The 27,345-nt window shown below is 34.8% G+C and overlaps 1 protein-coding gene across 1 annotated transcript in view; it reads right to left on the bottom strand.

The window, feature by feature from the left end:
• The window catches only part of MYOF (myoferlin), a 61,729-nt gene that overhangs the window by 21,555 nt on the left and 12,829 nt on the right, over window positions 1-27,345 (bottom strand). Inside the window, exons 4-28 of the mRNA XM_077784640.1 lie at window positions 27,011-27,119; window positions 25,689-25,773; window positions 23,446-23,606; window positions 22,844-22,972; window positions 21,760-21,822; window positions 21,597-21,647; window positions 20,074-20,104; window positions 19,509-19,624; window positions 18,257-18,383; window positions 17,658-17,761; window positions 16,665-16,733; window positions 16,499-16,542; window positions 16,031-16,113; window positions 13,747-13,785; window positions 11,921-12,045; window positions 11,338-11,454; window positions 10,805-10,982; window positions 9,890-10,014; window positions 9,291-9,397; window positions 6,845-7,037; window positions 5,628-5,783; window positions 4,499-4,630; window positions 3,077-3,240; window positions 1,355-1,469; window positions 1,130-1,235 (exon numbers count right to left, since the gene is read on the bottom strand). Of these exons, the coding sequence (XP_077640766.1) occupies window positions 1,130-1,235; window positions 1,355-1,469; window positions 3,077-3,240; window positions 4,499-4,630; window positions 5,628-5,783; window positions 6,845-7,037; window positions 9,291-9,397; window positions 9,890-10,014; window positions 10,805-10,982; window positions 11,338-11,454; window positions 11,921-12,045; window positions 13,747-13,785; window positions 16,031-16,113; window positions 16,499-16,542; window positions 16,665-16,733; window positions 17,658-17,761; window positions 18,257-18,383; window positions 19,509-19,624; window positions 20,074-20,104; window positions 21,597-21,647; window positions 21,760-21,822; window positions 22,844-22,972; window positions 23,446-23,606; window positions 25,689-25,773; window positions 27,011-27,119 (2,729 nt within the window). The remainder of the gene's footprint in view (window positions 1-1,129; window positions 1,236-1,354; window positions 1,470-3,076; window positions 3,241-4,498; window positions 4,631-5,627; window positions 5,784-6,844; window positions 7,038-9,290; window positions 9,398-9,889; window positions 10,015-10,804; window positions 10,983-11,337; window positions 11,455-11,920; window positions 12,046-13,746; window positions 13,786-16,030; window positions 16,114-16,498; window positions 16,543-16,664; window positions 16,734-17,657; window positions 17,762-18,256; window positions 18,384-19,508; window positions 19,625-20,073; window positions 20,105-21,596; window positions 21,648-21,759; window positions 21,823-22,843; window positions 22,973-23,445; window positions 23,607-25,688; window positions 25,774-27,010; window positions 27,120-27,345) is intronic.

Genomic DNA, 27,345 nt, shown 5'->3' with positions numbered 1-27,345 from the left:
AACTCTGATCATAGAACTTTAAGAACTGGTAAGCCTGGTACTGTATTTTTGGTCTATTCAGTTGCCAAGCATCCAAGACTCAGATTTTAATTTAAATTGATCTCATAAAAAACTTACTGCAGACTCCTACCAGGTACTTTAGATAAATATTTGTTTTCTATTCTAACAGCTAGCTATTTTTTATTTAGAAGCAATAACTTTGAGTTTTCATTTGGTTTAGAACAAAACAAAATTTTCCTATAGTTTTGCAAAATGTTGTGTTTTCCATTATTTACCATGATCTTCCCTTTTTGTAAAAATTATTTATTTTGTTTTCAAACCATCAAACCAATGCCCTGTACTTTGCTATGGCTGCTACTGGCTACTTTTTCCTATTGATGTAGAATCCAAATTATGGTCCTGTGAGCTTGTTTATATCACAACTTTCTGTGATGACAACAGTCTTAATTTATTGAAAGTAATAAGCATATTAGGATTTTCTAACCTGATCATATTAGTAATATATATATCTGAAAATCTCTGTCTAGCAGCACCTGACTCTTCACAGAATGATTTTGAAGGTTTTTTTTCATTTCAGAATTGCCTAATAACCAATGTTCCATCCTGATCAGTCCTGCATAGCTCCCTTCCCACAAATTCAGTGCTGCTATTCTGCTCTCAGCAAAACAGGAATCCTTCCTATACTTGTGTGGTGTGTGACCAGCACAAACTGGTTCTCCACTTCCTTTAGTGCCCAGACTTCCTGATTCACTTTGTAGCATTATTTAGTGACTCATCCCATGGCTAAAGGCTCACAGGTAAATTACCAGACAGATCCAAACCTGGCTTTGCCACATACTCTTCGTGCAATTACAGAAGTTTCAGGTCTTAACCTTCTGGCTTCTCTAAAAACCCCTCAATTGCTGCTACTAATCCATTAAAATGGAAATAGAAATAGACACAGTTAACACTTTCTCAGTGTCATATTATCTGGTTCCTTAAGCAACTTTATCCAAACATTTCCTTGGTATTTTTCCATAAGGCAACCAATATCACACCCAGAATATTGCTACAGTTTTGACAAGTATCCTCCTTCATTATGCACTACAGCACGTTGTCCTAATATCAGCAGATAAATAGTAAATCTTACCATGTTCATCCACTGCTCGATTTAAATCGGATTTCCAAGCATCATCATCCCACACCCATCCAAAAGGACATGTGAATTCACGTGGGGGTGGGGCTTTTTCTCCATTCTTTTATGTAAGGGAAATAGAACAGTTTTCTGCATTAGTAGGGTAAATACACTGTGCAAAAAAACATAGTACTCCTTCTCTTAGACCTTTATTTATACAGTGAAAAATTTGACTCTCACCACATCTGTGAAACTCTCCTCAGATGCTTTCCATTCACCTCCAGGATAGCGACTCTCATTTTCATATACCTCATCAGTAAACTCAGTATGACCAGCATCAGCTTCAGTCAACAGACTGCACGTCCAAAAAAAAAATACAATAATAAATAAAACTCATTCACTACAGAAAACATAGTACAGAATGTGCATACATAGGGGTATTCTGTATTGTCCAGCTATACAAAGGAAACTTAGTAAAAAAAACCACTGAAGAAACTCTAGTAGCAGTAAGCAGTAGGAGGAACATTACTCATAAATATGAGTAACTAGCAGGAATGTTTAACTGCTGTTTTATTCAGGATCTGCTTTGAATACATCCTCTTGGAAAAAGAAAGAACATAATAAATTTAAGTGTAGGAGACAAGGACTGTGTATGAATTATATGCATCTCTAAAGCACATGCATCTACATATACACTAAAATTTGGCAATGTATTTAATTTTGTATCCATTTATGCTGTTGACAAGGCAAGCAATCAATTGGCTAATATTTTTCTAATTTTCAAGTACAAGAAATAGGACAACATGAAATCAGATAAAAGCCTGTTGCTACACAGTGGTTCACTGTGGTTCAGAAGGCACCAAAGTGTGTTCCACACTGCCATTTGCTGGCCAAACTGAGCACACATCATCTCCCAGTGGAAGCAGCTGCATGGTAAAAATATACATTTCAACAGGATTTGATACAATTTCTTCGTGTCATCTCATTAATAAAAAATATTGATTTAATATAAATAAAATCCCATCAATTCGTGCCTATCACTGATAAAATTTTAAAATCGCACATATTTTTCCTCACACACTTTTTCTATAGCAACAGTTCTATATATTTTTCACCATCAGAACACAAGAATTTAAAATGGGTCAAATATTTTCTTTTAGGAAGAAAGAAAACTGTCTCTTTCTCAGGCTGGTTTTTGATTATGAAACAAATAAAGTTCCCAGTCTGATTTAAAGTGTGGCAACACAGTCAGACTGGCATAACTCCAGAGCTGAAAACCTCTGGCAGAGCAAGACTGAACTTGTTGGAGCTGAGGAAGGACAGACACTTCTTGAATTTGGTCTACTGAAATCAATGTTTGCCTTGAGTCAGTTTGAGAAATAACCTGTGTCAGTTTAATGATGGCAATGGAACTTTTCAACATTTAATGAAATAAACACAAAAAGCCATCCAGTGTCCATGAATGCCTACACAAATGCTGTAATGGTGTTGCTACAGCATGAACTGCAGATTTATACTGGATGCCAGGGTTAAGTTTCTATCCAGGGAAGATCCACCAATCCAAGGGTCTGCTCTAAAACCATCACAGCAGGATCTCTGAATCTCACATATACACATGTAGCTTCCTATGCATGAAATGCTATTATTATCCCTTTTTAAAAGATGAAGCACTGAGACCCAGAGAATATAAGCAATATAGTCATCATAACATGGGGACTGCAAAACCATAAGCTGGTTCTTAGAAACTGATACTTTCTTTCATTTCTAGCCTGTTTTGTTTTCTTTTTTAAAAAAGCTAATGTTAATTTTAGCACTATTAACTAGCTTTGACTATTGGTTGGTTTTTGCTGTCTTGGAACATTCAGCTTAAAATCCTTTCTTGTCCAAGAAAAGAGAGAGGAGCTTTTACTCAACACCATAAATGTCTTTATTCCTATCAGAATAAAACTTTAAAAATCTGACCTTCTTTCAGGATCAACCATCCATTCTCCTTCCCAGTCCCAACCCTTTGGGGGTAGAAAGTACTCTCTTTTCAGTTTGATTTTTCCTGTAACATCAGAAAACTTGTGGCGACCAACAAGTCCTGAGGTACCCCACTTTCCAAAAAGGAGAGCCTGATTTTCATACTTTGTGGGAAGAAAAAAAAATCCAATTATTATTTAGGAATAATAAACAGCTTTCATGAGGAGAAAAAATATATATTTATGTAACTATTATAACTGAAACACTTTACTCTAGATTTACTTCCTCTGAAAGTAAGTACTCCCACGTTATTCTGAAATGTCATCATCAACTTCTTTCTTTCATTTTCTTCTGTGCTGCCTGGTAAACAATCTTCTCAATGTAATGCCTCCCTACAACTACAGTAAAAAATTATCTAACTTAAAGCTCTCTTAAATAAAATTAGGTTACATTATTCAAAGAAGTTCCTTCTGTTCCCTAAATGCATGATTCTGACATTCATTTCCATCTCCAATCTCTTCCTATTTAAAATTATTTCTTTTGTAACATGTAGAACTGAATCAAAATTTAATCATAGTAGCTACAAGGGGCATAATTCTGATGTCAGCCCAGTCTATTTCCCCTTCTGGGATTATTTGTAATTTATTATGATCTTAAGTTTTCTGCTTCTTATTCTTGTAAAATTGTTGGATTGTTGAAGACCAACGGAGACATTCAATATCCTCTTAAACTGTATACTTAAATAATAGCTTTGAACACCCATTGCTTTAAGTGACTTAGTATAGCACTACTAAATATTTAAGCATAGGTGCTACAGTGGCATCACTGTAAAAATATATTTTTATTAGCTATTTTACTGCTACTGGATTATATGCACCATTAGGTGATGTGGCATATAAAACACACCTACTACTACCATCCAAAAGGTAGACTATTTCAAGCATTTGAATTCTGAATTTAACTCTTCTCAATGAAATGTTATTGTATTACAGCATTTTGTCAGCAGCAGGAAATTTTCTGCTGCTACAAAAGAACTATTATTAAGCAAAACCACTTGTATGCAAGTATCATTTGTTGAAGTGAAGTAGCAATTTAAAAAAAGTATTATTCATATGCCAAAACATAATAGTTTAGATCTCAATCTTAATTACACTGATAAAAATCTAAAATAAACTGAAATCACTGGAGTTAACCAGACTTGTAGCTGACTAACCAGTTCAGAATCTGGTCTGCTGAAGTTCATCTGGTAGGCACAATGGACTTGATCATTAATTGCCTTGAATGGGTTCTACTTGTTTCCCTATTATAAACACTACTCTCTCTTTCTGTCAAGCATGCAAAGAAATTCAAAATAGCTCCAGCTGCATTGAATTCCCAACACTCACATCCAAGTTTAAAGTAAGAAAGCAATGATGGACATACCATTTCTGCAAAAACACTGAATGTTCCCTCTGCAAAGCTATTAAACTTCTTTTCAACTGCACTGAGCCCCAGCCAAATGTTAATTCTCAGCTCTGCAGGCATTTTGACATCTTTCGTCTTGTCCTGTGGGTACTGGCACACAAACAAAAATGTTCTTCTTTGCTATGTTATGGAGGTATCATAGCTTTCAGTAAAAGATGTATATTAACAAAGAGATATGTATATATAAACAATATATACTTATTTATCTCTTCCTCTACTGCTTTTTATCAAAATCCAGTAGTAAGTAGTACAGGAGGAAAACATTCTTTGAATGATACCTGGCTAGGACATGTAAAAACCAAACATACTAATGGTAGTATCATCCCTGTTCCTGTATATTCTCTCCCAAGTTTCATTCAGCAATGAGTTTTCAATTTTGACAGTAACTTAAAACTTCAATGTTGATATTTGAATTTCTTCTTGGGACACTCTGGAAATGCAGAGGTTAGCAGGGATGGTTTAATAAAAGCATAATCAATGGGGTTTGAATAAAACCATGAAGATACAGGCTTGTCTGCAGTGAGGCATTCATGAAAAAAACTACTAGTAAAATGACAAACTCTATAAGTCCTCTTGTTTTACTGTCAGTTTGCCATTTTTCTGGTTAAGTTTATTTCAATATAATACAGTATCAACTTAGATGGAGAAAGGCATTCCCATTCAAGAGTAAGATTCAATTCAGATAGACAAGTTCTGGGTATGAACATGCTCTATTGCTTACAGAAAACCATCCAAAACTTTGAATATGTTTTTGGAACTTCTCTGACTTACGGTTATTATTCCCTCTGAAAGTTTCCATTCATGTCCAATCCCCAAATATCAACTCCGGTAACACTTTAAAAGTTCTATCACAATTTTGAGCTCTTTTAGAAAATTCTCAAGAGATGGGGGCCAATACTGGTTATAACTGGCTTATGATAAACTTAAAAATTCTGTGATATTTTGAAGAAACTGTATGCAGTTTGCTTCTAATCTGTCCCGAGTTTGACACCTCACTGTTCATAGTTTGTTTGCATGTTTCATACTCATGTCAGGTGGCATGTTAATTCAGGAAGTTAATTATTTCTTAAGGAGAACAAAAAAGTACCTTTAAGAAGATTGTTTGGGTCTTTCCACAGTATTTACCAGATGATTCAGGACTTGTTGTGGAGTAAAGCACTTGGTGTGCAGGAACACGAGCATAGGCCAGCCTCTTCTCCCCTCGGATCATCCATATGATTACATCAGGCATACTGTTTTGTGGCTGAGGATTATTTGGGGGGAAAGGAGAGTTAAGAAGAGTAATTAATTGAACAATAAACTAATCTAGAGATGAGAAAAGAGAAACACAAATAAGGGGTTATGTCAAAGGATTTATAATTTAGAATCAGGAATCATAATGAATTTATGATAAATAGAGGGAATTGCTTTGTTTTGCAAGAAAATCAATATATAGGTCTGAAAGAATCATAAAAAAAACACCATTGAGATTTTTGGAAAGCAAAGTAAGTTTTATTTTTAAAAAATCCTTAAATCTTTTATAAATCTTTCTAGAGACATTTTGTATCTCAATTCCCTTATGGTGATGATAGTGACTAGATGCCACATTCTGATGTTTTGGACTGACCTGCTACACAAGTGCTTGTGATGCTTCCACATTAAGGGTATATAATTTTAAGACTTCTAGCAGAAGACAGAAATGACCCCATTACCTTTTTGGAGTTCTGTGCCCACCTTTGTGAGCTAGCTGCAAGTCTGGCCAATTAATTGATCTTTTTTTTTTTTTTTTTTAATCAGTGACTCTACAGAGCAGAAGTAACAAATTAAAAATAAAACCATTTCTAAAATGTTTTGAAAACCAGTTATGAGATGGCCAAGATGAAAACAGAAAACATTGGTGAAAATGTAAAAAAAAAAAGTCCACAGAAACAGATTGAACTCTGTTAGAAGTTGATTACTATCGCTACAAGCTGTGGAAATCCAACATACACCCTGCAGTTTCTAAACCAGAAAAGTGACTTGCAACTCTGGAAGAAAGGCGAGGACAGAATAGCCACTTAAACAGAATAGGGTCTATTCTACTAATCACAGAGTGATCATTACCCAACACACATTCCCAGTGAGAACAGCTAACAAATGAGTTTTGTTTAAGTAAATTGCAATTACAGAGGGGAACATGTTTACTTTCACGGCATCTAAAATTACTATTCTACAGAGAGTGGATATTGCTTGATCAGCAGTGAACTTTAAACCCATTTGTGTTAGACAGGTAAACTAAACTATCCAGTACTGCTAAAGCAAACACCAGTACTGTGAAGCACTAACCTCTTCACTCAGTTGCAGTAATCTATCCAACCAATCCTCAATTTCTGTCAGAGTGGCTTTCACCTCAGTAGCTTCACTTCTCATCCTTGCTGCTGCTTCTCCAATCTGTTTGAGAGACTTGAGGCGCAGTTTTTCTATCTGAGTGTCAAGGACTGTAATATTAGATCTGCCTTCTATGAGGGGAAATGGTTTACTGAAAAGAGAATATTTGTTATGGTTAATAATCTAAGTGGCTTTTATTTATTTACACTCTAAATGCAGACATGCAAACAGTGGCAATGGATTGAGTGCTATCATTTCCTGTGATTGAAAACCACTGGAACAGTGCTACTGCATCTATTTCTGCAGAGATTTTCACCTCACAAGGCATTTATAGTAAGCAAGGGAAAGGCTGTACTTATGTAACAAGCACCAAGGCAGAACACCTTGAGAAGTTTGCTTTAATGTACTTGCTGCCAATCAAACCAAGGAAAATCCATTTCTCTATATACTCACGGTAAAAAATGTACATCTCAAAACTGAAACCAGTGTCTTCAGACTAAGATTAGGTTCCTTTCCTTCACTGGAAACTAGAAACTCAATATACAGATATGGTTTGTGGCTACGACTAGATTTATCTAACCCGCTGGCAAGAAAACATCAAAGAACTCTAGAAGAAATCTATGACACAGAACTTTTGAGTCAGCAGAGGGCAGAGTAACTATTCAATGGAACCAAGAAGCCATAAAATCCTGAGTTAGAAGGGACTCTCAAGGATCATTGAGCCCTGCCTCTGCACAAAACACCCCCAAAAACTCACAACATGTGTCTGATTGTTCTGTCTAATTCTGTCAGAAAAATGAGAGGAGGTTTGAGGAAAAGGCAGCTTTTCAAAGACCAATGACTGCATCCTTTAAGCAGATTTCATTAAAATGTCTTTAATATGATATTTTACAAAAAGTTTAAAAATTTCCAAAGACACTGCCTAGTTTCTCTCCTTTGACCTATATTTAATGACATGCTATGAATTTCCAAGGTTTTTGATTCTGTAAAACCTTGATACTGACTATTGTGCCTTCCACTAGAGTTCTATTAATCTGAATGCAAGGGCTCTCTGCCCTGGGAGCTATTTCGACATGAATCACATGTACCAGATCAGAACCTTCAGAAAGTCAAATAATTTTAGGTTTAAGTAGTGCACTGAAAACTCCGTCAAACTCCTAACTCATTTAAACCTTAGCACAGCAAGGAAAGATCTTCTATGAATTCAACACAGAGAGCTATGTCTTTGATAGAGGTTTTTTGAGTTTGCTAAAAAAATAACCCAAAAGAGCATTATATCCCATGAGCAAAATGAAGTTAATTTGGTGCTATATCTAAGTGCAATTGCTCCATAATTGCTGAGTGATATTTTATAAAATAATGAATTAATAACAGTGCAAATATGTGTCAGGATGAGGAATGACCTGAAGTTTCCACACTGACTAGATAGCTCCATGTTACAATAGTTTGCCCTTCTCATTTTGCTTTCCTGGAGTTTGTGAGTCCTTTCTCTCTGTTTCTTTCAGATCACACCATTCTATGAAGTCATCAATTTATATTTTTGCATAAGCTTTCTCTCATGTAATTCTTTGCTAGTACATACTGAACTCCATGTTTGTTTTTCCTCTGCTTATTTTTATATTGGCCTTACAACATGATGAATTTGTTCTCTCATTTCATGTTCTGTTATTTCCTCTTACAGATAATAATTGTTCTGTCATTTCCCCTTTATTTTTCCTGTGCTGTTTTATCACCCACTTGCTTACTCTCACCATCCAAATATTTCCTTTTTTCATGTCTCTTTCTCATAAAATTGCTTCCTCTCTGTTTAGAATTTATTCTCTTTCAAAACTCTAAATGCTGACTCCTTGTCTTCTCTGGAACACCCCATACATACAGATACATTGACTAAAAGCTTATTCAAAAATACAACCTTTATGGCCCATAATCCCTACATACCTTTTGATTTTTTCTTTTTTTTTTTGGGCTTACCAGTGAAGTACTAGACTTTCTTCCCTCTTCAGTTTCAGAAATAACATTGAAACACAGGTAAACCAAGGGTACATGAAGAATTCTAAAGAAGGGTGGATGCAAGAAAGGCAGCAGAGAAACCAAATATCCATTTTCAGAACAGTCCTCCCTCAGATTTTTCTCAAGAGATACTGTTTTGTCTTATCACTGTCAGTAATAAAACTATCCTGAGATAATGGAGAATTACACAACTAAGATGCTTTATTTGATTGGCAATATCCGTGATGTTTTACTACTTCTAGACACTTTTGGAATTTCAGTTCTTAGGTAAATTCATGGGACTAGTCAGTTTTATAGCCCTCAAAATTTGTTTTCTGACTCAGCAGAGGCAATAACAAAGATTCTGAGCAGGCCGGGAATGATAACAGTGGAATGATAAAAAACATTCTTTTACCTTATATCTTCTGTAAGTTCATCAATCAGCTTCAACCACATCTCAGCTAATCTGTTTTCAGACACTTTAGCCTGCATTCCTGATTTTAAGGTGGCTAAGTTGGATTGCTGAAGAATTTAAAAGAAAAGAATTTGTATTTATAAACTTCCTGTGTGGTTTATTGTCAGTAGGAGTTTCAAGATTTTGATCTTATTTATTTGTCTGTGTAAAGGCCAAGCCAAAAAAGGACTTATGTTTAAACTTAATTTGTATTTAACAGGACTATTCTGATATTCTCCCCCACTGTATTTAACAAAACATGCAAATAACAGTCCCACAGACTCAATAGGCTCCTAACCAATACTGAGGACTCTTCCTTCCCATGGGAATTCCCTGTGGATTCAAGCTGGAGTGTATTGAGCCTTGCTAAAATACAGGCCAATGATTAACAGTGCCATTTGTTGCACCAAGCAACTTTTAATTTTGACTAAGAAAAAAGGAGAGAAAGTAACACGAAACTTCCATAATGTGCTCAAAATGCCACTTTCTGACTATACTTCTAAATGGAAAAGAGAAAAAATGAAAAGCCTATCAGAAAAAGAAGTTTTTAAATGTCTTACCAGTCTTTCAGCCATGTTTAGGATTACATTCACAGGGTCTAATCTATGACTTATGTCCTCCCAAAAGGATGTCAGCGTTACAACTGGCTTTGTGTTTGCCCATGGCAAGTAGTAATAATAATTACCTGGTGTGTGAAACATTTGTATGTAAGACTTAGAATTCATGGCAGGAATACTTATTGTAGACTGTTGCTACATTTATATAATTTATCTAGAAATCACTAAGAACATATAAGCTACTCAAAATTCACATAAGGATTTGTATTTTCAAGCCACTATAGCATCTGTTGAATGGTAAATGTTCACTTCAAATAGTTTCAAATTTTTCCAAAATACAATAGACTTAAAATAATAAATTACCTGTTAACATATTCTTTCCCATAACATACTGATGTAGATGGCACATTAATATAGCTTTATCTTTGAAATAAAATATTCATATAATAATTTTCTAGAGTAAGTCTGATTATTTCATTTCATACACAGGAAAAAAAACAACTACTACTCTTTGCAGTTAATAAAAAAAAATTATAGCCAAAATTTATTTTTCTGTAATCTAGCTAATTTGTTTTTTTCAAGACTGAGAGATGTATGGTTTAAAAACAAGTTATTATTTTATTCTAAATCAGAATATAACAGAATAACGTGCCTTCTTCTCCTGGCAAAGCTTGTGAATATCTAGTACACCGTCAAAAGATTTCACTGACTTCTGCCAAAATTTCACTAATAACCTCAGTAAGACCTTGCAGCATGTACTCCATAAATGCAACTTCATCTCAAAAGCTGTGAAGAGCCACACGCTGTCATATCTTCAGGAAATGTTCAGTGCAGTTTGGGCTGACATTCCAAAGCTTTAAATAGCACTTCCACAAGACAATTTTAGAATGCTTCATCCCCAAGCCAGAGCATCCTCACCATCAAAAACGGCGCGGCTGTACTGGGTGGTGGATGCCAGCGGTTTGCAGGTGGTGTCGAACTTGTTGCCGTAGTTGCCGATGCTCACTTCGAACTGGATGGGCTCTCCCGTGTCTTGCAGCATCGTGGCAGAATGGAACACAGCAGCCAAGCAGAACTTCCGTCTGCGCTGGTATTTCTACCAAAACAACCTTTTCAGTTGTGTTTCAAAACGGGATCCGCGATTATAGAAAAACAACAGCAATATCTACATGGAAATAATAACTTCAATGTTTGTACTATTTCCTGAGAAGAAACCAAAAAATATAACGTGCATAATAAATTACTGCATTTGATATTATAAAATGTTTCAGATTAACACTTGCTACAAGGGCACAACATTTTTGTAGCCACTAATCCTCAGCCACCAGTAAAGGCCTCTCTTAACTTGGAGATTGAACTCCATTGTACTGATTTTAATGAGTTAGATCACTCTGTACAACCAGCCAAGGCACGTCTCCACTACCAACAGTGACAATAAAACAAGGATTTACCTCAACAACCAGTAAGTCATCACTAGGAATCACTTCTAATTTTTTATTAACAGGCTTGCTTTCAGATAAGGTAGATAGCTCAACCAGAATTCTCCCTCTATACGCAACTCCTTCTCCCTGTAACATGAACATATATCAAATCAAATTTTATATATTTACTCTTAAGAAGCATATTTTTTTTTAGCTGTACATGAATCTGGCTTCACTGAAGTGTTCTCAAAACTCCTGCTGAGGCATGGATGTATATATTGGAGCAAGTAAAATAAAGTAGTTGGCTTAATGCCAGACATGAAAAACATATTTTTGCAAACAAGGAAAGAATAAATAAAAATGCATGCAAAGATGCAGTTAGTGAAAATCATCAAAATCATTCCTACTCCTTCAAAAATACCTTTAAAACAAAACCAGATAGGAACGGAAAATACAATCATACCTCCTTATTAATTTTAAATATAAAATATTATTAAAAAATAAAGAGCAAGAGGTGTGTAGTGTGAAAAAAACCCATTAAAATGAATTAATTTATTGATTAAAAAGAATAGCATTAATTATTTTATGAAAAACAATTAATAAAGAAACTTACCTTTCCAAAGTTTAATTCATCATATGGGTCTGGGAATCCAGTGTATTCTCTTGGACTTCCATAAAAGTTTAGGTAACAAGGCCCAAATGTTGGTAAAAAGCCAACTTCAGTTTCTCCAGAGTTTACTAACAGAAGACATTACCATTATGTCTTTGTTAATTACCATATTAAGCCAGAAAGAAACAAATAACATTACTATCAAATCTGTTAGAAGAAATGTTAGATATTAGTTAGGTATTAGTAATATAAAAACATTTTATGCTGTGGATATACCACATGAATTTAAAGTAATTATACCACTGACTGTACTTGTACCTAACTTCTTTCTTCACTGTGCAACACTTACACTAAATGCAGCAAAACACTTCATGCAACACAACACTTCATGCAGCAAAAATTCCACAGAATGAGAAGAATTTATGTCCCACTCCAAATATATGGCTTTAATTTATGTACAAGGGTAATATGCTCTTATGCTAACAGAAAATATATTTTCTAAAAAATATAAAACTGAGTAAAACAACATTTGCAATCACTTAAATGCACAGGCCAATGATCCAAATAAACAGCTACAGAAAAGATGCACTCTCTAGCAGAAAAAAGAGATGAGAAACAGGTCAGCTTTGCAGCCGAAATTTCCTGGAGTGATCTGGAGCACAGAGAGGGATGCACTTCTCTCTCAGGGGAAAAGAAGGCTGAGGTAAGACAGGGCAGTAAAGGGTTATGCCTTGTGTGGCTATGCCACTACTGAGTGACACGAGTGGACTGTAAAAGTGAATGTGATGTCTTGATGTAATTGCCTGTCAACAAAAAGTCACCTATAACCTGCACAATACAAAATAAAGATTTGCAGTTCTCTATTTTGCAATTGGCTACTTTCACACCCTTACCTCTGAATCAGAAACAGTTCAAAAACTGAATGAAAAAAATCATTTGAATAATGTCCAATTTTTAAAAAATTCTAAGACTGAACTGCTCACATCTGACCTCAGTATGACTAGGTTTAAACTACAGATATGTGTTAAATTAATGCATTCACTATTTACTGATGCAAATAAATTAAGCAGAGTAAAAATTTAGAAACATACAGACAACAAAAAACCCTCCCAAAACTGGAATAAAAAGAATTTATTTTCTATTTTTTAAAATTTAAGATTCAGTTGTTTACTTTTAGAAGGTTAATGATCATCTATAACAGAAAGTGACTCTGAGAAATTATTTCAGCCTTTAACTTAATATTACATTATTCAGAAAGAAGGATAGTGAATGAAGTACCATGTGGATGAATGTTTATTACCTTTCAACTGCACTCCACTTGTATTTTTTATCACTACTTAAATAGTTACCAGAAAGTCTTTCAAAGCTGAATGTCAACCTGGAAAAGTCACCTCTCCAGGTAGTAACAGAATCAGATTTTATTTTCCAGATTTTTTTTTTTTATATAGCTTGCTAAGCATAAGCAAAACAGCCATTAATTATTTTAGGCAGTTATTTACTTTTGCAATTGCAAATATACCTGTGATCCCATAGCTAAGTTAAAAATTTCAAGCCCTTGTTAGACTAAGCACTCTGTAATTGAAGCAACTGCATGCTCATCTCTAACACACAGCTTGAAGCACCAGCCAAACAGAAATATTTTCAAACCAATTCCAATGCCAAAACTGGTTTATAGAGTTAGTTAGGTTTGATACTCTGTAATCACAATGGTGAAATCTTTTAGACAACAAGACTTATTAAAAATATTTTTAAGCCAATGGAGTATCTTAGGCAATACTCTGCAGTTTGGGCAATGGAACACAAAATTAGTAACAGGTGAAGAGATAAACCTTCATATGATGAAGCCCCTGTTCCAGAAGATGAAAAATCTATATTATGAAAAGAAAAGTAGTTATATCACAGTGACAATAGCATTTAAAAAAACTAACCCCACACCACAAAGCAATCTCTTAAAAAAATAAAGTTGAAAGCCTGAGACAAAATACATTTCATATGAAGCATTTTGCTTCTGGTTAATATATGAAGGTATTACTCTTCCTGTACAAATTCCAAAGGGGAAAAAAACAGCATATATCTCACAAAATAGCTTGTTTTAGTGCTTATTTTTCAGTTTTGTACAATTCTCCTCCACACAAAATACATATTTATTTTTAAAACTACTTTTAAAATCTTAAGGACATTTTAAACCCCCACTACATTTCAGGGTCCCTTAGGGTATGTAGATTTACATTTACTGAGGACTACAGACTAGTTCAGTTTCACAATCCTTCAGACGCCAGAACAGGCTTCAGGCACAGCACTAAAGAGAAGATAATAGAAATGGCTATTCCAATGCCAGTGCCTCAGCAGACAGAGAAACCAAACTCATCTCCCCAGTTACTGAGTGCCTGGGTTTGACGTGTAAATGCTCTGTGACTCAGCTCAGTTCAAGACACAGGCTCATAGGAGAGTACAAGTGATCTCTCCAGAGCTGAATTCTCCCCAATAGCCTTGTCCTGGCTTTCCCATTGCCTCTTTCTTTTGCTTCTGGCTGTGCATATAAAAAGAATGTTTGCATGAAGTCTTACTTCAACAGCAGTCCTTCTAAGAGGACTACTTTATAAGCTTTTATGTGACTGAAATACAATTCCATCCAATTCTTGCCTCCTTACTCAAGTCAGTATAGGATTGGAGCCACTAACTTTGTTTTTAAACATCTGATGTAGCCACCAACTTAAGGACAAATTGGTCTGTCTCAGACAAGTACATATCATATAGACTTTATAAATACAACAGAAAAAAATAATAATTTAGATTCTTATTGTGACAATGTTGAAAATTATTTTGAGACGGTGTCCTTTAAACTATTGTAGACAGATAAATACATGTTAAGCCTGTTTAGCCTTGAGCTTTACAATGCTGTTTGGATAAGTAATGCCAAGCATGTTCACTAGAAAGATAAAATAATTCCTCTGGCAAGTTAACACAGAGTCCTAGTGTGGGAGCTGGCCCAATTGTATGGAAGATCTTGCTATAAAAAGAGGTGATTACAGATATAGATCACAAAGAAATTATCAAAATCCACAAGATTATATTAGAATATAAATGTAACTGGATTTTTTCTAATATGTTCCAAAATATTGGCAGAAAAAAGAATAGTTTTATTACAAATCTATTTTCCAATGGGAACAATATGTTAGGCACCTCATATCTTGCCTAACTTGTTTTCTTGTAGTTAATCAGTTTTGGGTTTTAGCTGTGTGAAATTACATATCCAGGCATCTCTACTGATTGAAGCATATATATCAATTGTCTGCAATCATAGCAGTGCAATCAAAATCAGAGTTACAAAAGAGGAATACAGAGCACTCATGCAATGAGATGCAGGGCCTGCTTTATAGTCAGCTGCTGATCAGAGCAGAGATTGTCCCAAGTTCCCCAGCATCTGCAAGCAGCCCAGTGGTGTCCAGGAAATGAGTATGTGGTTCTAGAGTTCCTTTAGGCTAACTACTCAGGAACATTCCACAGCTTTTAGATTCCCTTCTAGAGATAAAACAGATATTCTTACAAGGAGATATTCTTACAAGCAAAAGGAGTCTTTTTTACCAGTGTCCAAAGAAGAAATGGTTCTGAAGCAGTGACTCCAGTTCATCTTGAAGTTAAATATCTTATCAAGCATCTAAGTAAATTTGCATATCTTACACATGGTAGATTGTGATATCACATAATTTTCTGAATTTGGGAAAGCACTCATAAATTTACTTGGTTCATTACTATGCATATGTATATATATAAAATATATAACTATAATCATTTAATATATATATAATACTATATTATATATAGTATATGTATTTTATTTATATATATATATATATATCAGAATTACTTGAATTAATCTTGAATTACTTCTATTTCCACCATGATGTGGTTTAGTCATTAAAATTTTAATACTTTTAAAAGTTAAAATGTTTTCTAGGAGCATTGTTTTGAAAATTTTAAAAGGAGAAGACAATCCTGTTTCCAGGGAATTGAGAAACTATAGAAAAATATATACTTTCTTGGAACACTGAGCTTTGCCATTCTATGTAACACAAGAGAAGACAGTGTGTTACACACTGCTCAAACAATTACCTTCAATCTCTCCTCCAGAAGAAGCAATTTTTGAGAGACTTAAATATGTTGTTCCAACTACATCATTTTTTGTAAGTCGATCCCTACAGCAAAGGAAAAAAAAGCAAGATTTTTATTTAAATGTAATGCTGGTCATCACACACAGTGGCAAGCTACTAGTACACACACTTTCTATGATCTGAAATGCTTCAATATTAAGTTACAAGAGTGGTCTGTAGACCATGAATAAGTCACCTGACTTTTACACTATCATTAATCAGTTACAGTACTCAGTTCTCACTGCACACAATTAAAAATAATCTCATGTTACACTAATCAGATCCCCTGTAAAGAAACCATAAAGGTACTTAAGCACTTGCTTTAGTACTCTCATGTACTGTAAAAACACCTGACATCTATAGAACCAGACTTTTTTCTGCTTATTATCATTTAGCTTCTTAAGTAATTTGATTAAAAGTCATAACTCACCAGTCAACAACTGAAAGTTTTATTTTCTCACACATTGAGGGAAACTGAAAAAGAAAAACAATGAAAGTAAAATAACTCATTACATTTTTCACCTCCATAATGTTAAAGCCCTGAGCTCCAAAAAAAAAAGGTTGTTTACTATGGATACAAGGGTAAAAAAACTGACCTTGATTTGAAGGTAAATAATTTGATTCCATTCTGGATTAGCATTTTTCTCAATTATATTTGTGCAAACCTGAAAAAAATGAAATCAAATATACAAGAGAACATCAAAGATAAAACAGGAAAAAAAGTATTTACTAGCTATGATTTAGGGCACATCCTCATCTGATTAGAAAAATTAGGGATACTAGACAACGAATCCTAGATTAATACTGCAATGAGCCATTGATGCTCAATGAATCTTCCATTGATAACTACTGTTAGAGTAATCGGCATATGCAGCATTAATGACTTCTAGAGAAAAAGAAAATATTGAAACAGTGTTTAAAGATCAGATTTGGGTTATTGTGCTTTTTTTTTTCACTAGCTACAATTAAATGAAATTATTAAAGCTTGTTATTTTCACAAGCCACAATTTAACCTGCTTTTATCACTGCAGAGAAAGGAAATGAAGGAATTACTTGATTCTTTCTATATGCAGATTTTAGGTAGATGAAGAATGAATCATAGGGGAGAGGCTGCATTATTTGCTGGTCATGTCTTCTAAAGGTCTTCTACACTACTGGTGTGGTAACCTGACTATATACACATTAAATGACTGACAAAAAAATTGACTAGTAATGACTATAAGTTGTGCAATTGTGCTCCAGATCAAATTTGGCATTCTAAGGAACACATGATTATTTAAATGTACAAATGCAGTTAATCTGTTCAGAAAGATCTGTATCACCAATTACTAAAAGCAAGCAGGAACAATTGGTAGGCAAGGAATCTGGCATACATCAGTTCTAGCCTTTAGTCATACATTCCTTTCATTAGTCATCAGTTTTACACCCTTTCTATTGCACCTTGAAGTTTGTCATGTTACAAAGTGAACTTTCTTTTTTCATTTTTTTATTTCCATAGTTCCAGTAAACTTAAAAATCCAAGTTGGTTTATGAAATCTATTCTCAGGACTACAATTAGAATACAAAGGTACAGATGTTTACTAAATTACCTTTTTCCCAGCAAAAGAAACTTCTACAAATGGATCTACCAGGTTTTTCTTGTCTGCTTCTCCTCCAAATATTTCCTTGACTGTTTGTGCAAAAGCATCATCCACTGGAGAGGTGTCAAAGATTAGATTAAGGTAGTTTTATTATTGTTGTTATTATTATTATTACTACTATTACTACTACCACAACTACTACTATTACCACTACTACTACTACTACTATTCCTAAATAATAAATTGCTCATTGCAATCTACCAAAATCAACTAGCTCACAGATCTAGGAAGGGTGAAGTCTAACCCGATAAACAAAATTCAAAATGTTGCAGGTAAAAACTGAGAATTTTTACTTAGGAGCAATTTTAAGAATATAGATTTTTTTAAACATCATAAGTGCTGATGTGCTCCTGAATTTAAAGGTATCATTGTATTTGAGAAACATTATACATGTATTTGAAGACATTGCTATTTGGCATACATATAGGTGAGAAAATATGCTAGTAAGGGATAAAAAGTCACCCATATTCTGTTCTGAACAGCTAACAGAAATAACTATTTCTAACAGTATTCACACACCAACGGACAAGTAGGGAGAAGGTACATACTTTGTGGAATGTCCTCAGCTCTGTAGATTTTGAGAAGGAAAGTGACCCATCGAAGTGCAATCCCAGCAGGTAATAGAAGATTGCTCTCCACATCATCACTTTCATTATCTCTCTCCCTTTTTTCAACCTGTTGGGGGATGCAGTTGTAGACAAAAAAGACAAGGCAAAATACAGAATTAGAATTAAGGTGATTAGCTAAACTGTTGATTAGCTAAAGACTGTTGTCAGTTTCATGATGAAGAATGAGACTGTATCAAATTATCAAGCCACAGAAATTTAATTCTAGCTAAACTATTTTTAGTTTTATCTCTAAAGTACTAAATTGAAGAAGCCCATTATAATCACATTTTCAAAATCATCATCATCATCAGACAATGATGATTTCAGCACATATACAATACCAACTTCATGCAAATTTCACACTCATCTAATGAGTAGTAATGAGCATTTTCTACAATTAGAAAAGGCTTACAAGTCTCATTGCTTCCTCATTTCAAAATAAACACACCACAAATAACTAAACTCTCCTTGTGATTTTAAGAATCATGAGGCTAGCAGAGAGGAACAGTTAGTATGAAACTAAAAGGCAATCTCCCATGGTTCTGGGGACCACATTATATTTTAACTAAGGAGAACAGTATGCAAAAATAACAGACAGGAAGAAAAGCAAAACTACAGGCAATGGTCTGGTAAGAAAAGCATCACAAGAAAAAATCACCTGTTTTCACCTTGACAGAACAGCAGACAGTGAAGGATTGGATTGTTTCAACTACCTGCTGCTTTCATCTGCATCAAATTACTTGTGTCTGACTTGTAATTATTGAGGGGTCTAATCTTCACCAGGAAAAATTTGGTGGTACTCTGGTTTATCTATGGGCTTGTCTATGTTTTGTAGTAGTGGAGACATTCCTGACTTATTCCTGGAGCTGGTATCAGTGTTACTCTGCCTGCTTAGCTATGCTAAGGAGAGTTACATATGAGCTGGGATGCAAAACCAGGCTAACACTGGTTCATCTCTACTCCCAGTATGTGAAGCAGCATCCACAAATGGTAGAGGTTGCTTAACTGAGCAAAATAACAAAACAAGCTTTGAGTTAGCCACTTAGTACAGGATGAAACCACTAGTAAATTCTTTCTGACTTATAAACACTGCTCATAGAGCAAATTACACAGTATTAAAACATTATTGGGGGCATGCAAATAAGTATCCATGGGATAGAGAGGGGAAGAAAAACATTTAAATTAAACTTACTGGTGGCTCATCTCCAGTTCCCAGGACAAACATGCTGACTTTCATATAGCCTTTGGCTCCTGAATTTGTATCTTCAGGATCACTCAGCAAAAGCCATTTTCTCATGACTGCATGGCCTGAAATAAAACAAACACCACCTGGTGTTACTGGCCTCAGTAATGTCCATTACAAAATGGCAGACATCATATAAGCAGTGAGCTATTTCAAAAGTATGCTTTATACTAAATTACCATAATTATTTAACAAACTAATCCTGTCCTAGACAGGTCTCAATAGTGACATCCAAAACAAGAAATCTGGTGTTAAACCATTTTGGTATACTAATTCATGGACAGATTTATCAAATATTTTTGCATTGTTTTTCAAATTTTAGGTCTGTAATAAAAAAGGAGCCTGTTGTGAATTCACTGAAAAGAGTCATATATTGTTGGATTTTTGAAGTTAATACTTAAAGCCACAAACTTAAATAACTTTACATTAAGTTTCTTCTTTTACTTGAGAAATTTAAGGAAATATTTCAACTTGTAGTTTCAAGGAAAGAAGTTCTGAAGTAACCATTACTTACCAGGCTCATCATAAACATAGCCAATGTCAATCTGAAATAAAGATCAAAGGCATTACCTCTGAAGAAATATCAAAACAGAAAAATGGTTGAACAACTCCCCCCATTTTTTCATGGGCAGTACTACATTTTTCTCTTGTCACAAACAGAAAGCAGTTTACATAGAATATTACTAGGAGGAAAAAGAGAAAATGCCTTACATTGAAAAATGAGGGATTTCAAAGGGATAGAGCAGCCAAGAAGAAAATGCAAGAAAAGATTATTAGAACTAACACATGTAATTATTTTCTTCCCCTCTTGGATCCCCAGCTTTTTCATTTACCAGAGACACAAGATGGGGCTGGCTTATTGCTTTTTGAATTCCCTAAGCTCATTCATTCTTTTATGTTCAGACAGGCTTTTCAGAACACTTTTGTTCCTTCTTCCTGCTCAACATTTCATCCTTCAATTCCAGATGTGAAATCTGTTTTTTAAAAAATGAATAATTTCCTTTTATTTATTAAGAATTACGACCATTTCTTTCCTCAGTGTGTCAAATCTGGGCAAGATTGCCTCATTCATTGAATCAGATTTTAAACAAGTTCAGGAATGTACGTATGTTTGTTTATGGCAGTTGGGGCCAGTATTCCTTGCAGGTGAAGTCTGAAAGGGTGATTTTCTAGACAGAATTACCCTTGTGGTTTCCTGTTGGAATGTGTGCCTGCAGGAACAGAAAGTAGCTGAGTGACATGCTGTCACCTGCTTAGTGAATAATCAGTCTTCCACACAGCAATACACCACTGACTGAATCACTAGAAATCACAAAGAAAATAAGCAGTGAGAAGCAAAAAGCAATCAGCTTTGTGGCAGAAAGTGTTTAATTTAGAAAAGACCACTCTTCCCCCTTTCCATATTTTTGTAAAAAGCTGGTCTAGAGACCTACTGGATTTATGCAGTACCAAATAAGCAAGCAGAAAAGACAGCCAGTACTGATACTGGAAGTGTTGTGACAGTGGATCCCAACCACATTACAATTGCCATGGTAATTCTTGTCTGCTTCCCAGAGTTGACCAGAAAAAATCCAAATAAAGACATCTCACTAATAAAATCAGCACCACATAAACTACTTTAACTAAATGAGTTTTCCACCATTGTTTTTACTTAACTTGTGACCAAAGGAAGACTTCTCCACAACATTTGAGAATGTGTATCTTTATGTATTCTGCCTATTAGCTACCTAATAAAATTATCTCTTCAAACTCTACCTCATACCAAATAATCACCTGACCACTAAAGAAGTTACCTGGATGCAAATTAGAGAACTTGGTATATAAGGCATATACATTTTTTCAACAATGCTCTTCTACTCAAATACAAAAACCTGCTTACTAGTGCTTTGAGCAAGTGGTCTCTAGCTTGAGAAACAAGACATCATCATGACCCCATGAAAAAGAAGTATAAATTAAAACATTTAAACATTTAAAACTTAAAGCTTTTCTCCTATTTGATTTAATTTAGTCCAGATATGGAGCTTTCTAAATACCCACCTTAAATTCACCCATTAGACAGTCTGCTCGTAGAGAGTGGGAATCATACACCTAAAAAGACAGAGGAGCATGAAACAGGAATGTTCCTAAACAACCTGGTGAAATGGCCAGAGGATGCTACAGGAATCCAACAGCCTTGTGATTATGCACTGGTTTTTCTCACCCGAATGCTAATGGTTTCATCAAGCAGCTCTAAAGGAGTCATGTGGACATTGTAGAAAAATATCTGTCAAGGTAGAAACAAACAAAAAGCCTGTCTTATAAACACATAATTACTTGAGCATAAAATGCAAAAGCATTATTTTAAGAGGCACGTGAAGCATGCCTGATACAGTACTTTTGTACTGTATCAGGCATGTTGTAGCTGTCAAAGAGGCCTTGTTTAGGGTTAGTGGTGAAAGTGATCCCTATTCCAGTTTTAGACTACTATGGATACTGACACTGCCGAGGAACACTTACAATATAAGGTGCAACTGCCTTTCTGCCCTCCCTGTTTTTTCCATGGCTTCAGAAATCTTCACTGCTACCTACAGCTTAGTTCAAGTTTCAAATTTTTATAAATTCCTTGGACTTGCCTATCTGCGTTAAACATGCTTGCCATGCAATTCCAAAATCTTCTGAATTTTTCACACATGCCCAGATAATGAGTTATCCTCAGCATTTTCTCTATTACACTTCAGTTTTGCAACATTAGTCTTTCAGATGGATCGTTCTAGTGTCCCTTAGGTGGCTTTGAATTCTCTCCTGTATTTCAGTGTGTTTGATGCACAGAGCCCCTGTTTAGACAGAGAAATCTAGTTGCGTTTTTACAAATCATGGGTAGCAAGGCAGTGACATTTCCAGACTCTGTGGCAGTCTATGGCATTGCACTGAGCACTTGTCTGCACACACCACAGAGGTCTACAATGATTTCTAAATTTTTCTGTGATTTTTATAACCTGAACACAACTATTCAAAGTGATTCTGTCACATGGCCAACTGCACCAGAGAAAACATTCTGTAAGTCTCATATGAAGTTTGACTTCCTTCTAGTTAGTTTTATCTGCTACGACTGTTGGTGACAGAGATGTGTTTAGTGATGTGAATACATAAAGAAAGGGACTGGGAATGGCATAATGCATGTTAGCCATAATTATCCATAAATATTAGTAAATTCTTATTAATTGATCATAATGAAAGCTGTATTAACTACTTCTCAACGTTTGATAGCCTCAACACTTCAGCTAGAGTGTTCTTACACCACTTACTTCATCAAAAAATGGGTTATTTCCCCTTTTGATTCTTGTCCGGTGTGTCTGACCACAAATATGAACTTTGACAACTGGTTTTATGTTATTTCCAGGCAACTGACGACCTTCAATAATTCTAACACGAATCTGAAAAAAAAATCAAATATTTGTACCAATTAATTCTCTATATTATCTGTGATCCTGATCACAACAATTCCTTATTTTGCCTCCAAAAATGTTAGCCAACATCTGAAGTAGCTGACAGATAGGAATTAGACTTTGCAAGCCTAAGTATGATGGTTAGAGATAATTATTTTGCTGGAGTTTTTTCACTTGCCTTTACCATTTATTTTTAGAGCTTCTACAGTAGTTTGAAATTTGTACAGCTGTAAAGTAAATAAGGTTCATCCCTATTTCAGTCAGAACTGTACAAAATCAGACATCTCAGTAACAGGAACATTTGAGGAATAATTTTGAAATACTGGCTTTGAAATGAAGAGGCTAATTATTTCTGTGGTGCATTAGATAAGCTGACATTAAATTATGCTCAGGCTGTGTAAAAGGAGGAGTGTTACACTCAGCAGAAAAAGGGAACATGTAATATTTAGTAAATCTAGTACCTGAAAATCTTGTGGTTTGTTAGAGAGGATTCTCCGTGTTTTCTTTCCCCTGGTGATGCGTTTAGCTAGCTGGGCTTCCTTTGTGCCACTTGGAACTGTTGGTGTGATACCACCAACTGGACCATCCAACCCATCCTCATAATCTCCATCTTCTTCTCCATCTCATACAGGAAAAAATCAGTGCAATTAATAAATAAATAGCAGAACTTGCTGTTGAAGTTACAGGAGTAAGAGTCTGATATCCAAGAGTTCCACTAAAATTCTATTATTAGCTCACATCAACAATGTTTTTGCCAAATACATTCTTTCAACTCCTTTTGAAAGCTAGTCATTTTAGCCTACTTAAGAACAACTTATATCCTAGCCAAACTAGATTAGTTTCTCTTCTGGATGCAGAGTGTCCAATACAATTCCCATACACTTTTTTAATCAATTAATTCAAGCAAAGCAGAGCTGTAATCAGTCTCCAACTAGTTCATAATTCATCACAAGGGATTCATTTTATTCCAGCTGAATAAACATTGCTGTTGAATGGATCTTGCTGTTTCCCATCAGCAAGACTACGCTATAGCACAACACTGGTTTTTAGTTCAGAACCTTGCATGCACAAATACATTTAGGGTTTGCCATCCAAAATAAAACTGAATCCTTCTCCACAACATTTAAGTGTGGCATAAGTTTTTCAGTAAGGCTCTTTGACAGTTCTGAAATCAGCATACCTCTGTGGAAGACAGTTCTACAACCACATGACATGGTAATACTGAATCATACTCTGAGATTCCAGTATTGCAAAATAGGATCCATAAATACCTAGACCACAAAAGTGGTCACTTCCTTGTGCTTCCAGCTCTTCTTAACTGGACAGTGACTATGGTAAAATTTAGAGGGAGAATGAGCTGTATCTCTGGTGGTTGGCATTAACAGAATGTATTCTAACTTCATAAATTACAAGCTGATGACCACTTTGTATAACAAAGTCCATCATGGTCATTGTAAGAGATGTATAAAACCAGAGAGACTGACATACTATAGGCAGAAGACCCCCAACACATCTGTAACAGCTCTCAAAATGCATTTGCCTGCATGGATCCATGCAGCTAACTGATTACATACCCTAGTACTTAATTTTTAATTCCTGAAATTGAGCTGTAGCTCTCTCTGGGAAAGTGATTTCATTTCATGGGAAATAGGTATTTACCATAACTAACTAAAGTGTGTTTGATAATTCACACTGAAATAATTTTCATGCAGCTTCTGGGTGCTAGTTTAAAAAAACTGCCATTTTTTTATTTTATCTGTATGTTATAATTGAAAAAAAAAAGTGATCAAATAATCTCATAAAAGTGAGTTTGCATTTTTAGCCTTCAAGTGCACATTTCTGTAAAATTATTTTGAAATGCAGTAATTTAACACTCAACTTTTGTGTTTATATTACTTATCCTTTCACACTCCAAGAACACCTCTGAGAGAAGTTAGTATAATCAAAATTCCTCTCCAGAAGACTTCTGATTTCAATTTTTTCCTTCTTATGTTACTATCTATCACCAAATAATGGTCAAACTGATTTACTTCTCCTCAAACACAAAACATTTATTAAACTTCCTTCTTTCTTCACAAACACAGCCTTGATATTAGGCTTATTATTTTCCAATCAACTGCAAAACTTATTATTTCCAAGTTCTTTTAAGAGTCTGGAAAACTGGATCTCAAAAATACTCTCAGCCAAAGCCTGGTTAATATGATATACAGAGCAACTAAAGAATATTCCCCACTAATCATAGTATTTCATTGCCTAGTCAAATATCAACCTAATATAAAACAGTGTCTTCCAAAACTTAATTGTTCTACAAGGGAAAAGAAGTTTAATTAATCAAGAAAATTTTTTCACCAAGCTCCCTGACATTGAAAATAATAGATGGAACGTCTCTGCTTTTTGCTTAGCCCTAGAATTGCAGCAGATAATTGTTGCTTCCTTGAGCATTCAAAAATCCTTCTTTCCTAAACAGAAGTAATTTTGAAAAGTTTTTAAACAAACAGAGAAAATTATGCTAAAATCTGTTTTATGTCAGGAAATGCCAATTTTTTTCTTAGCTTCTGAATCATCCTTAATTTCTTTGAAATAACTATCTGGCAGTCTTGACATGTTTGCTTCTAGTGAAAGTGCTGCTGAATCACCCTCTTGCCTTACCTTAAACAGCTCCTAGAGCTTTTAAAAAAAATGTTCTGAGAAAAGGATGAAATACCTTCCTGTGCACTGGTCCCTCCCGGATCAGTTGGATTTGCAGGTCCAGCTGGTGGCTCATATCCTACTACCAAATCAATTGTTGCCTATAGAGAAAATGTTTTTTATGCAGCCTACAGTATTCACAACAGTTGATTTAAAGCAGCAAGTTGTTCTAACACTGTGCATGAACAGTTAACTATTCATGAGCACAACAGTTTTGTAATGTTTCAGCTATTAGTAAATTAATAAACTGTTATTAAGATATAAATATATATAAAAAAGAAAGATTACACAATTTTCAGCTAATGGACTAGGTTCTGAAATACTATCTAAGAAATAACATCTAAATAATATCTAAGAAATTGAGTTGCTGTGTTTATATTTAGAAAGATCTGTCACAATACAGGCATGTAAAATGTTCTACAAATGTTAGTTTTAGTTCCACAATATTCATGGCTGACGAGCTGACATCCTAAATTTGGAGACAGAAAAACAAAGGCAGTAGAAAAACAACACTATCTCATCAACAACTTAACAAGTCTGAACCATAAGTAAAATTTCCTATCTGGCTTCTCTAATTGCTTGTTCATATCTCCATCCTGGAAGAAAAACAATACATCATTTTCCACTCTAATTATAGAATTGTCTTTTTGGTGCTTGACTGTGCTTTTGGATTATTGAACAAACCATTATTATTACTTGTTGCCAGAGTAACATGAGGAGTCAGCAAAAAAAGCCCAACCCTGTGACCAACTAATCATGATATTAAACTGCAGCTGTTGAGAGACTGAAATTGTGCTTAGAGTCTCTCATGACTGAGTGTACTAGAATGCAGCATGAAGTGCCTTAAAAGCTACACTGCACAAACACAGTAAGGTCCCAGGTTCCAAAACCTACTTAATTAATAACTAAGTGAATAACCATTTAAATCTTTACATGTGCTTAATCAAGTTAAGCAAGTTCTTGTGTAACTTTCTGAAGGGAGCTGGCAGTGAACATGTACATGATCATGTGCTTTCCAGAGTTAGTGCAATGACACAGGGAGCTGTTACAAAGCATATGGCAAAAAGGTGCATGTGGGAACTCCATCTGGTACTTGGAAAATGCACTTTTCAACATCAGGCTGATTTCCATGCATACTCTGTGATCCATAATATTTATTACACATATATACAAATACATAATATACACAAAGAAAACAAAATCATATAGACTTTATTATCTCTGGTTATAAATTTCCTCCGTCTGGAGCTTTTGCTAGACATTTCCAAGAATTAAACTGATATTGCTGTAGCATTTTGATCAAGAATACAGTAAAAGGAGAAAATGCAAGTCACTTACTCCAGTTTCTTGTCCCCTGTCATTCAGTAGAGGTATGAGCTTGAAGGGAAAAGATCTGCTTTGGTTACCTACAAGATCTTTAAGTGCTACGGATGCACTGCCAATTAATCTGAAATTAAATAAAAATCATTATTAGAATGCAAATATATACATCAAACAGAGGTTCCCATTTTTCTTCTGCTACCATCTGTTAGTCAACCAAGTAACTCCAGCCATGACTTGAAAACTCAAAGTACAACAAAAGACCATTGCAAATGCCATGTAATGACTGCATACTGCTAAGTTTTAATTTCTGTTTAATTACACTCAATTGTGTTGGTGGCAGCCACAGCTTT

Source organism: Lonchura striata, chromosome 7, assembly GCF_046129695.1.
Source record: "Lonchura striata isolate bLonStr1 chromosome 7, bLonStr1.mat, whole genome shotgun sequence".
NCBI classification, from domain to species: domain Eukaryota; kingdom Metazoa; phylum Chordata; class Aves; order Passeriformes; family Estrildidae; genus Lonchura; species Lonchura striata.
Note: the sequence above shows the minus strand (reverse complement) of the source record. Positions and strands in the feature narration are given on the sequence as shown.